This window comes from Primulina huaijiensis, chromosome 4, assembly GCF_012295235.1.
Source record: "Primulina huaijiensis isolate GDHJ02 chromosome 4, ASM1229523v2, whole genome shotgun sequence".
NCBI lineage: Eukaryota > Viridiplantae > Streptophyta > Magnoliopsida > Lamiales > Gesneriaceae > Primulina > Primulina huaijiensis.
The window spans coordinates 22,931,199-22,942,633 of NC_133309.1; the positions used below are offsets into that span (position 1 = coordinate 22,931,199).

Sequence of the window (11,435 nt, forward strand, 5' to 3'; positions counted from 1 at the left end):
ATATATATTCTATTTTCACGTTAATAATATCTAGTATTACAACAGTAATGATTGATCTTATTTCAGTAATATCTGACGTCATATTATAATCATTATTCTGACAAGAAAGAATCAAAGTTATTGTAGTACGATTGCAATTCGACTGATCAGATGATCGCGAACAAAATTAAATCGATTTAAGAACCATTTTTGAATTTTGAATTTAATGTTTTCAATTTTGAATTTAATGTGAATGCAATATTTTAAAGACATCAGAGATATAAAAAGAGAAGAAAGGGGAAACACGTTTAAAGAGAGAATATGACTGGCCATCCATTAATTAATTAAGAAGGATAAAACCTTAAAGATAATTATAATAAAACCATATATGATCTAATAAGTCGATTTTGTGATATGGATTTCCGACAAACCAATTAATGAATTTTTTTTAATTTCAAAAATATTATTATTTATGTTAGTTATAGATCGAGTCAACTCGTCTCACGGTTTTCATTAATTAATTAAGAAGGATAAAACCTTAAAGATAATTATAATAAAACCATATATGATTGGATAATTTCATTTTGTGAGATGGGATAGCCCAATTAATAAAAAAATTGTTTTTTTAAATTTCAAAAATATTACTATTTATGTTAGTTATATATCGGGTCAACTCGTGTCACGATTACAGACAGTGAGAAAATAAAACATATATTATATACTTCAACTCATTGATCTAGTTAATTCACCTCAGTTGGATAATTAATCACTCCTAAACCCACTTTTGTCGCATATAATAATCGACTGATTATATAGGTAAGACTCCACTAATTATACTACTAATGCTTAGTTAATTTAGTCTAATCGTCAAATTAGAGCATCGGGTTAATCGAAGATCCAAACGCATTCATCAATCCAGTCCAGGATCCATTGATCCCGCCAGGATAACCTATCCCAGTCTCAGGATTACAAGCAGCTTCTTGCTGAAGATTATGCCATTCAAGTGACAAAATATTGGATGTGTTCATTGGCTTCAAACCCAGCTCGTGATGATTCTCGTACGGCAGCTGCGTCCCTGCACTGAGATTTTCGATCCCAGATTGATAGAAAATCCCACTGAAGTTATCGTTAATCGTGCCGAAGTTATCGCCGTTGATTTCCATGAAATCCCGGCCACCAAAAAGGGACGCATACTTGTTTTCCAAGAAGTGATCGACCGGAGCAGGATTTTCGAGCAAGAAACTACTGTGGTGAGAGTTCATGTTAGCATTCAGAATCCCATTTGAGTGGAGAGATGGGAAGTGGATTTGATCAGGAAAAGCGAGCGGAAACCGATCCGTGGGATCAGCATTATCGTGATTGTAATACGAGGACAGAGGAGAAGGTGATTGAGCAGCGGCACCCTTATAAGTTTGCTGTTGCTGCAGGCTCTGGTTATTATCATTCAAAGACGACGACGACGACTTCTTGGCCGAGGATTTCTTGTTCTTCCGGCAACCACCACCGACAGGGATGTTGCGGAGGGTGCCACCTTTGGTCCAGTAGCGGCGGCAGGCTTTGCAGAAGTATCTAGGCTGGGAGAGGCTGTAATTGTTGTAGTAGCAGAATTTGGTGTGCGTGGATTCGCACCGGGGGCATTTCAAGGCTTGTTCATGCTGCGGTCTGATTACTCTCCCCTCCAGTAGAGTTCTCGTGCATGTAAGCATGTCTTCTTGATCAGATTGCGGCGTGATTGTAGAAGAATCCATCGCTGTAATATTGGTTGTGCCCTGAAAATTGGAGAAGAACTTTTCCGTTTCATTACGTCATCATTTGGAATTTGAGTCCTCTATAGATTTCAACTGGCTATATATATGTCAAAAATAGATGAGCTACTGCATAATTTTGTTCATAAAGTTCAAACGTAAGATGATACCTAGAAAAGCTCTAATATATTTTGAATCAACCACTTTAGATGACTTGAACTCAAACCGAACTCAAACTCGAACTTCAGCCACTCATTACAAGAATGTAACTCAAAACTTCACAAATATACATGTACGTGCGCGCGCAAGCAAAATTACCTGTTGGAACCAGTCAGATGAATCCATGCAAACTTGGAGGGAAGTCATATCGGCATGAAGGCAATCGATAGTACTCGTACAAACCAAGATTCCTGAAATCTCGTTTTAGTACCAAGATTCAAGAGAAAAGAACCACCGACCCTTTGTACTATATTTGTACAAGAATCATCTCCAAATGAGGAAATTTTGCTGTGGGAATGATTTTAGTTTAGGGAAGTTGGGGGAGAGGAGGGGAGCGCAGTGTATATATATAAAAAAGGACCGGAGAAAAAGAGAAGCCATGCACTGTAGAATGAGGTGACATAATGGGAGAATTTTTGGGTCCAAGATAAAGAGATAACAGACAGCAGACAGCTTCATTTTTGGACCCACTACGTCTCCCTTCACAAGCAAAGTATAATTCCCCTCTCTCAGACCCCACCCCGCATCTTAGAAATCAAATCTTTGAGGAGAAAGATAATTAATTCGTTTTTAAATTTAAATTTGCGAATCTTTAGTTTAAGCAGAAAGAAGTTGATGCATACATCCATGGTTGGAGCTTCAAATATGCCGCACTGATTAATCATCGTCGTGAATGAGAAACTCGGTTCGCTGCTAGTTCAAGATCTGCTAGCATAAGGGTATCATCAGCTGCCACTCTTCTAAACAGCACATATGGCATTCGATCGTAAGTATCAACTTCACACGGAGGGCTGGGATTCAATTTTCCTGAGCTTCCTCAATCTAAATATCGGGATCATGCCGATTGATTGTTATCAAATTTCAGTTTTAGTCATATAATTTGTTTTTATTTTTGGAAATTTTTTAATAATTTTTTTTATTAGGATTGCTGACGTGATACTCTATATACATCAGCATCATATATTGGCACAATATTGGTTCCTTCTCAGTCTCAATTCGAAAAAAAAAAGACTAAATAAAAAGAAACAAAGATAGCAGACTAAAACTGAATTTCATAATATAAATAATCGAAATCGAAAAGAGACAAACATATAAAATCAAAAAATCAAAATTTTCTACTTATTATATCATATTGTATATATAGATTTCGACCTAGGGAAATGGCGAAAATTCTTTCAGATTGTAAATAATTAATGCATTAAAAATTTGATATTATTAAATTTTGGAGAATCTTGTTTTTTTTTATAAAAAAATAACATAATAAAATATGAAATATGTTGGAACTAAACAAGAAGTGATGCATATGAACATTATGAATTATGTTTTTTCAAAAACCTTTTCCATTTCGAAAACAATATAAAATCTTTAGCACTTTGTTCTTTTACGTCCACTTTGATTCAAAATGGCAATTTATCAAAATAAATATAAAGTGGTAGACCAGATCTTCTAACTTAACAAAACTAAGAGGTTTTCATGTAATGATTAATTAAGGCATTTGAGCAAGCTTAGTGATTCGTGTATTAACTGTAGATTCTAATTTTTAAATCAATTTCAATTTTTATTGAATGCGATTAATTTTCAAACCCCTTTTATCCGGCTATACTCTTTTTCTCTTACTAAGATTTCATTTCATTAAGTTTTTCCTGATAAGGTTTTAACGAAACACCTGACTCTGCCAGTCCACATCACATGTTAAAAATCTGGTCGGCGACAACCTTCGACCATCATGTTCATCTTCTGTGGAAACTAATGATCTTCAACGTACTAAAGAAAAGAAGTGCACAAAGCTTGTGTATAAATAAGCAAATATACAGTATGAGAAATAGACTTCTTTTTACTCGATTTCATCTTTCTCATTCAATCTTTCATCTATGTAATATGGTATCAGGAAAGGAACTTCTGTGCGTCTTTACTTGTTTGCCAGAGATTCTCCGATTAGCACGCCTTTAATTCATCGGAGCTTTTCTCATCAACGATCATGTTCCATGTTCGAGTTTTTTTTTTTTGTCCAGATTTATGGCAAACCTAAGTTCTTCTGCATGGGGGTGGCCACATGGATGATATGTCTGAGGATACCTCCGGATCTATCCCGGGTCATGGGTTGTGCCCAGGTCAGGGGTATGAATTGTACCCGAGCTTTTAGAAAAATTTCCGAGACAATTGGTAATGCACCCATCGGTGCCTGGGTCATGATATTAAATAGATAGCCCAGATCAGGGTAGAATTGCAGAAAGAGATCATAAGCAACAAGAGACCCGAGCTCTCGGACGGATTCCCCGCTGATGACTCAGTACTACCTGGAAAAGCCTCGATATGAGCACCACACTCGAGTGTACTAGCAGAATAGGATATGGGCAACCGTCCTATCTCTGACATTAGGTGGTTGACAAAATCAGAAAGGCTGGATGTGACTAATATGAGATTTGACATGTCAAGATACATGGTACAATCAGCCGTCCTACTATAATTAGTAGGTAGCACGCAGAACGAGGTCATCATTACTTCTCCTACTATAAATATCATGTTCTTTCTTTGCATTTATTCATCTATTGAGATATTGAATACACTAGCAATCACTGCTCATGTTGTTACTCTTTCATCCACACCAATATCACAATCATCACTTGGTTACATTAGTCTTTTGTTGAGTCAGTCACTGACTTAAGCATTGGAGTGACCACGCCGGACACCCCTCCGGCGCCCATTCACGAGTTCATCTCCTTGTCTGCAGGTCACATGGAAAGCCATATCTCACACTACTCTTATTCTCTTCATTATCTTGATAACAGATCTGGTGGAGCACCCGACCCGGCTCATCCATTTCACCCGGATCACATCAATGTCGTTGATGATTCTTCCGGCCCTTATTAACTACATCATTTTGACAATCCAGGAGTCATTCTTGTCTCGCAACCACCCACCCGTGATAATTTTGCGTCATGGAGCAGAGCAATGAAGATAGATCTTTCTGTCGAGAACAAATTGGGATTTGTCGATGGTTCAATCCGCAAACCAATAGATTCTGAGGCTGCTTCTGTGAGTGCTTGGATTAGTAACAACGGTTAGAGTAGGTGTCTAGCGAGCCAACTTGTGGCTTGAGCTTTTATTGACTATAATGTGAAACGATCTTTAGTTTTTAATAATATTTTACGATTTTATCCAATTATTGCATTATGTTTTGTTTATATATACATGTAAGATACATTGATAAAGTCTTTGAATATACAATAGGTACCATGAGGTCTGCATCACAACGTAAGATCATGAAACTCATTACATTGATGCTTTTTTATAAGACACATGTGACGAGTATATAACTTATATTACATACAATAAAATTCATTTGAGCAAAAAAATAAAATAAAGCAAAACGATCTTTAATACTTTAAAATAGGAAGACAAATGTTTTTTGTCTTCTTTCATTTTAATATGTATAGGTAGATTTTAATGTATTTAATATAGACTTTATTTTTGTCACATGAGTCATCTAAAAGAGTATCAATATTAAATAAGTAATACTCGGTCAATCTGATAGTTTAGGACAAAACAAGACCAGAAAAAAGCTCCCAAATTATTAGATGACGAAAACCAAATTTTCACATATTACATAATTAAAATCCAATATAAACCAACTCTAAAATTTCAATTTTCCCTCATATGGATAAGTGAAAATATAATTTATGACTTATGATCATAGTAAAACCAAATATATGAATCAATTATGGATTCTTTTCACATAAAATGATTTTTATCTTTCATTATTATGGCCTTTTTAGTCTTTGTCCAATATTAATTAATTAAAAAAATTTGAGGAATATTTTTATTTTTCCATATAATTTGAATATATAATTAGAAATAATTTTATTCTCTATTTATTATATGACGTGGATAGATAATTTGAATCTTTACTATTTTTAAGGAATTGATTAGCAACTTACAAAAATTTTGTTTTTATCTCAATTCAATTCAATCATTGCTGGTAAATTAATTTGAATATCTGCGACAGTGTATATAAGGTTTAAGGGGTTACATCGATTCTAAACTTTTAATAAATTATTTTTAATAAGTAAAATTTATTTATTTTTACTAATTATTATATAACATTTGACGTTTAATTATTTTTTATGATTGTAGTTAACATACATCTTAATTTTGATTATAATTCAAAAATCATATATATGATTTGAATATATGCATATATTAAAAATATATGTGTGTGATTGATTGATATATTAACATAAATCTGAAATTTATAGACACACATATAAGAATAATTATATGTAATTAAATATATTAAAATTTTATAAAGTTACAATAATTTCAGATTTTTTAACATACTTATTCTATATTTAATGTACAAATAGTTGTTTAATTTATTTTGTTTTTGGAAATATTGTAAAAAACAAAATTGATATATTTTTTCATATAAAAATTTACTTAAAAATGAATGACATTATTTTAAGTTTGATTATCTATTAATATTTATTATTGTTACATATTAAAAAAATATTAATTAATTAGTTAAACATGTTGAATTTATTTGAATAATTGAAATTTAATTGTAATAAATTTAGCACTGACTTATTTACCGTCTTTCGTAAATCAAATCATAAGTAAAAAAAATATTTATTTTGATAAATAAAAATATTTTAAATAAATAAAGTTATTCACGTTCAACTGTTGGTTCAAATAAAAAAAAATCACAATCATAAATTACAAATTTGTATAGGCTTATATGAAAAAAATTTATGAGTGTCTATAAAAGTATTGCAAAATAAGATTCTATGAAAATCTATAGAATTCTGTGAAACTACGTAAAAATTTGTAGAAATCTATCAACCTCACAAAAATTTGTCATTAAAAAAAAACTCAATAAATCTCTGCAACAAATACGCTTTTATTAATATCTCTTTATGTTATATTTTTTTAACTCAATTAACCGAGATTTAAAAATTAATTTATTCTTAAAAAACTTCAATGCGGAAAATGTCCTCCTGCATTTTAGTACTCTCTCTCCACACAATACAAAAACTCGTGTTTTTACGAATTAATTTTGTGATACATATCATCTATTTGATCTAAACCATGAAAAATATTGATTTTATACTAAAAGTGTTATTTTTCATTGTAAATATAGACCGAGTCAACATATCTCATGATATACATCAATGAGATTGTGCATAAAAAACCTAATATTCAATCAATTGTTTTAATTTCTTTTTTGTTTTCTATGACCTCATTATTTCTATTCTTTTTCTTCCTTGTTCTAATTCTTTTTTGAGAACCAGGGTAAGTTGTTACTCTTTTCTCGAATCAATTATTCGTATGAAAACTAAAACTCGAGAAAACATTTTAAATTATATAATAAAATAAATATATATGTCGGTTTACATGTACTAATTTTTGAACACTACAGTTCCTACTTCCTCTTTTTAAATAAATTTTGTCTTCGAAAATAACAAAAGAAGAGAAAGTAAGAAATTTTTTTAAACTTATAAATGGAAAAAATAAAAAAAAATGAAAATTTTGAAAATCAAAACATATATTAGAATAACATTTAGTTGAATGTGCAAAGTTACTCAATAATTTTTAGATATAGTTGTGCCTTAAATATATACCAAAAATAATTTTTATCTATTATATATATAATATCAACAATTTGAAGGGTAAATATCTATATATAGAAATAGATCTCTTTTTTAATCATCTTATTCAATATAATCCATGTTAACCAGTAATTTGGGTAATTGAATTTTAGCATTAATTTTTTTCATTATTAAAATTTGATATTGATCCTAAAGAAATTTTTATTTCAGAACTTTCTAAATTTTGTTTGTATTTATTTAGGCCATCAATAGCTAATTAAATAAATGCAAAGTCTCCTTTTTTTTTTTTCTTTTTTTTTTTTCAGAACATGATTTGTTACTACCATCGTCAATTTGACTAGTTTTGTAAATAAAATGGATATTAATTTTTATATAAATGAAACATATAAATTAATTTATAAATGCATGCCAAATTTCTAAGTTATATACAATTTATAGCTATCATAGATAGAATTTATGGGAAGAAAATTCAAATTACTATCTTTTTAGATATTCTCCTATACATGCATAGTGAAGTATTTTCCTAACAAATTATAAAATCTTTTATTTAATAAAAAATTATAAATGAAGTATTTTCTCACCAACAAATAATATTCATCCTTCACACAATAATGAATGAAACATTCATGAATATCACCTTGTCAAGGAGCTACATTGTGGTTGACCTGAAACCAAGAGAGCATTAGAATTTCACACTCCTAAATTTGCAAGAAACAAGCTATGATGGATTCTAGACGACACTCAAATCGGTTCAAACACTTCTACGAATCGAAAAATGTTAGCAAGATCCATTGCCAGAAATTACCATGGCCAACAAGAGATGTTTGGAAACCAATAAGCATGGTGAATATGGCGTACTACAGAACGACATCGGCTCATCAGAGGGAAATTGAAGTTGCACAACTTCAGCATGAATCAAACATGTTGGTTGTAAGTACCACACAAAAGGGATATCAAGATTTTAACAGAAGGAACTGCAAAGAAAAATGTTAGTTCCCACTTTGCCTCAGATGGCACTTGTTCAAAGTGGCTAACTCTGTGCAGTGAGATAAGAAGCACCATTTTGTATGAGAGCCAAATTGAAATTTCCAGTAAAATCAGCCCTTAACATGTTTGGAAAAAGCAGCGTTAGATATTGCAATTATGTGTTCCCATAAACAAAATCACATATAGCTCACTTGATCATGCAAATGGCACAGGAAAATAATGTTATCAGAATATGACGTGGAAAGAAAACAGTCATTTGCTATCATCTGCAACTTGGGTATTTATAAACAGGCCGTCCCTTCGCTTTACAGCACCCGTAGCTTCCACAGTGGAACCTCTAAAGTTCAGCTCAGAAGTTGCTCTGTACCGGGGCTCGACGGATGCAGGCCTAGAATCTGTATCAGTGCCAGGCCGGTAAGGACCACCTGCTCCACCTGGATACCGCGATGGAGACCCATACCTTCTTGAAGAACCTCTTAAACCACCCCCTCTCACATCCATGATTTCAGAATTTCTAGAGGATTCAGCAAAAGACCTGTCACCTGTAACAGATCCCAATGGAGCTCCATTTGTGACGGGTGTGGAACTGAATGGATCGTTGGGTCCCCAAGAAGTGAGCGCCTCCTTTTTATTGGCAAAAAACTGCCATGCACCAAACAGGAAAAGAATGAAAACCAAAACCGGGCTAGACCACAAGATGCTATTAAACTCGTTTTTGAATACTGGAAGATTGGAACGATACATTGCCAAGTATCCATTCCCAAGACCAAGTAAAACAAGCTTCTCATGGTCGCTTGTGATTAGTGGTATTTGCATTCCTTTATCATCATTTGTATTGATCACTTGCTGATGTAAGAAAGATGTTATAATCTCATCAAATACAGTGGAAAACAGCAATCTCAGCCCACCAGCGCGAACATAATGCTGGGATGATACATTGTACACAAAAATCTTCTCCCTATTTGCAATCAACAAATAACCTTTGATTGCCTGTAAGGCTACAGACTCGTCAAGATCCACTTTTCTTTTTGATCTAACTCGACACTTAAAATTCACGGTATCGCCCAACAACAATGTGTGAATCAATTCTCCTTCTGCGGTGATCCCATATGCCTTGGACCTGTCTGTGGCATCAAAAACGTAACTCTTCACAACAGAATTGTTCATCCCTTCACACTCGGATTCCTTTACTCTCATTGTCCTCAAATCCAACGAGCCTGCCCCGGTCTCAGTAAGAAACAATAGCCTTTGCTTCACGAATACAACTGGTCGCCTACTTGGAGTAGCGGTCCCAGCAACCACCCCATTTTCTTTAAACACTGTAATTTTACCACCACTATCTGTCGACAAAATGTACCTGTTTCTCCCAAAATGATGCATCTCCAATATATTAATCCGTAAGCCCCCTCCCTCTGGCATCATGAATCTTCCCACTCGCTCAACCCGCAGAAAACTCAATTCCTCACTATTCAACACCTCCCAAACACGATGAATCACAATGACCCCATTCTCATGCCCAGTAACAATCATGCTCTCATTCTTGGTAACAGACAAGTAAGACACCATAGCAGAAACAGGCGATGATTCCTCCAACTCCGAGTGTGTGTCAAACTGCACCGACACATCTCCACTCCGCAAAAACACATAAACCTTACCCTTATCATCCCCAACAGCAAAATACTTACTCATACCCTCAAAATCCCTATAAGGCAACACATTAACACAAGTTGGGCTAGAACCCAACTTCACAGCAGAAACAAACTGAAACTTTTCGGACCAAAATGTACTGTACTTCGTCACTGACCCCAACAGATCCCGAGACCCTGCCCCAGCTACTTCCTCAGGCAAAACATCTTCTTTACTCTGCAATTCCACATCTTCTTCAGGTTTTTCAACAACCCTTGTTTCATCCTGACGTGATGATGACAAAGGTGAAACCTTTACTCCTTCGGAAACATCAGGCAACCGGGATTCTAATCTAGAAACAAGCTCCGTCAGGTTTTTCACTAATTCCTCAAGCTTTTCCAATTGAAGCTGCTGTTCTCTCAGCACAACAGCATCAGGGTCGCTTCCACGATTCAGAAAATCTTTCCTCGATGTACTTAAATCCCCACTCTCCGTTTCGATTAGCGAGTATGAATCCGAAGATGGGTCTAACTCTGATGCAAGAACTAACCAAGAAAACAGTGGAAAACTAAAAGAAACCGAAAGAAACAAACAAATATTCAGTAAAGTTATTAACTTTCCTTTGCTACGAGAGGTGGCCATTCAATCTGATGCTCAGAAGTCGGCACCGGCTGTGGCGAACTGTGACCGTTACACAAAGCCACTGAAGCTTGAATATTGAGATCTGAAAGAGAGACCTTCGGGGTTCAAGTTGTAATTTGCGGGGACTTATTGCTGAATTGTTGGGTTCCTTGAGGGCATAATTAAAATTTCAGCTCTCATGCCGGAAACAGCGGCGGCTGGGAATTTGATGCAATAAAATATGGTTTTATTACAGTCAACGGTATTCTAAATCGACCTTGTGAGGACCGAATCTGATCTACACGGTCTCGTATGAAAATATATCATGAATCGAGTCGAACTCGAGCTCGAGTTATATTCAATATTTTAATTCAATCGGATTAGTTTCTAAAAATATAATATGGATTTGGATCCTATTTGATTTCAAAAGTGGATCAAAAGTGAATTTTCAAATTATTATGTTTATTTTATGTAGAAAAATATAGTAATTTAGTCTTAAAAGGATTTAAAAGTTAATAAGATCTTCACTTTTCTTTTAATAATTGTCACTTATTTTTTAAAATTTAATCAAAAAATATTTTAAATTTTTTAATATGTTACTAGACAAAACATTGGACGTACTTTCAAAACATACTATAAAAAAAAAAAGAGA

The 11,435-nt window shown here is 33.6% G+C and overlaps 2 protein-coding genes across 2 annotated transcripts; both read right to left on the reverse strand.

Annotated features, from left to right (window-relative positions):
• Positions 1–679: 679 nt before the first annotated feature.
• Positions 680–2,301, reverse strand: LOC140974773 (dof zinc finger protein DOF5.6-like). Its single transcript, XM_073438256.1, has 2 exons — positions 2,043–2,301; positions 680–1,748 (listed from the first exon to the last, which is right to left on the reverse strand). Exons 1-2 carry the CDS (start codon positions 2,088–2,090, stop codon positions 852–854), a joined length of 945 nt encoding a protein of 314 aa, XP_073294357.1. The 5' UTR covers positions 2,091–2,301; the 3' UTR covers positions 680–851.
• Positions 2,302–8,634: 6,333 nt separating this feature from the next.
• LOC140975494 (uncharacterized membrane protein At1g75140-like) lies at positions 8,635–11,043 on the reverse strand. The gene has a single exon (XM_073439229.1). It carries the CDS (start codon positions 10,802–10,804, stop codon positions 8,789–8,791), a length of 2,016 nt encoding a protein of 671 aa, XP_073295330.1. The 5' UTR covers positions 10,805–11,043; the 3' UTR covers positions 8,635–8,788.
• Positions 11,044–11,435: the final 392 nt, after the last annotated feature.

Coding starts and splice junctions, on each gene's coding strand:
- LOC140974773 (XM_073438256.1), bottom strand. CDS start 2,090: ATGACTTCCCTCCAAGTTTGCATGGATTCATCTGACTGGTTCCAACAG. Junction 1,749..2,042: donor CATCTGACTGGTTCCAACAG/GTAATTTTGCTT, acceptor TCCAATTTTCAG/GGCACAACCAATATTACAGC.
- LOC140975494 (XM_073439229.1), bottom strand. CDS start 10,804: ATGGCCACCTCTCGTAGCAAAGGAAAGTTAATAACTTTACTGAATATT.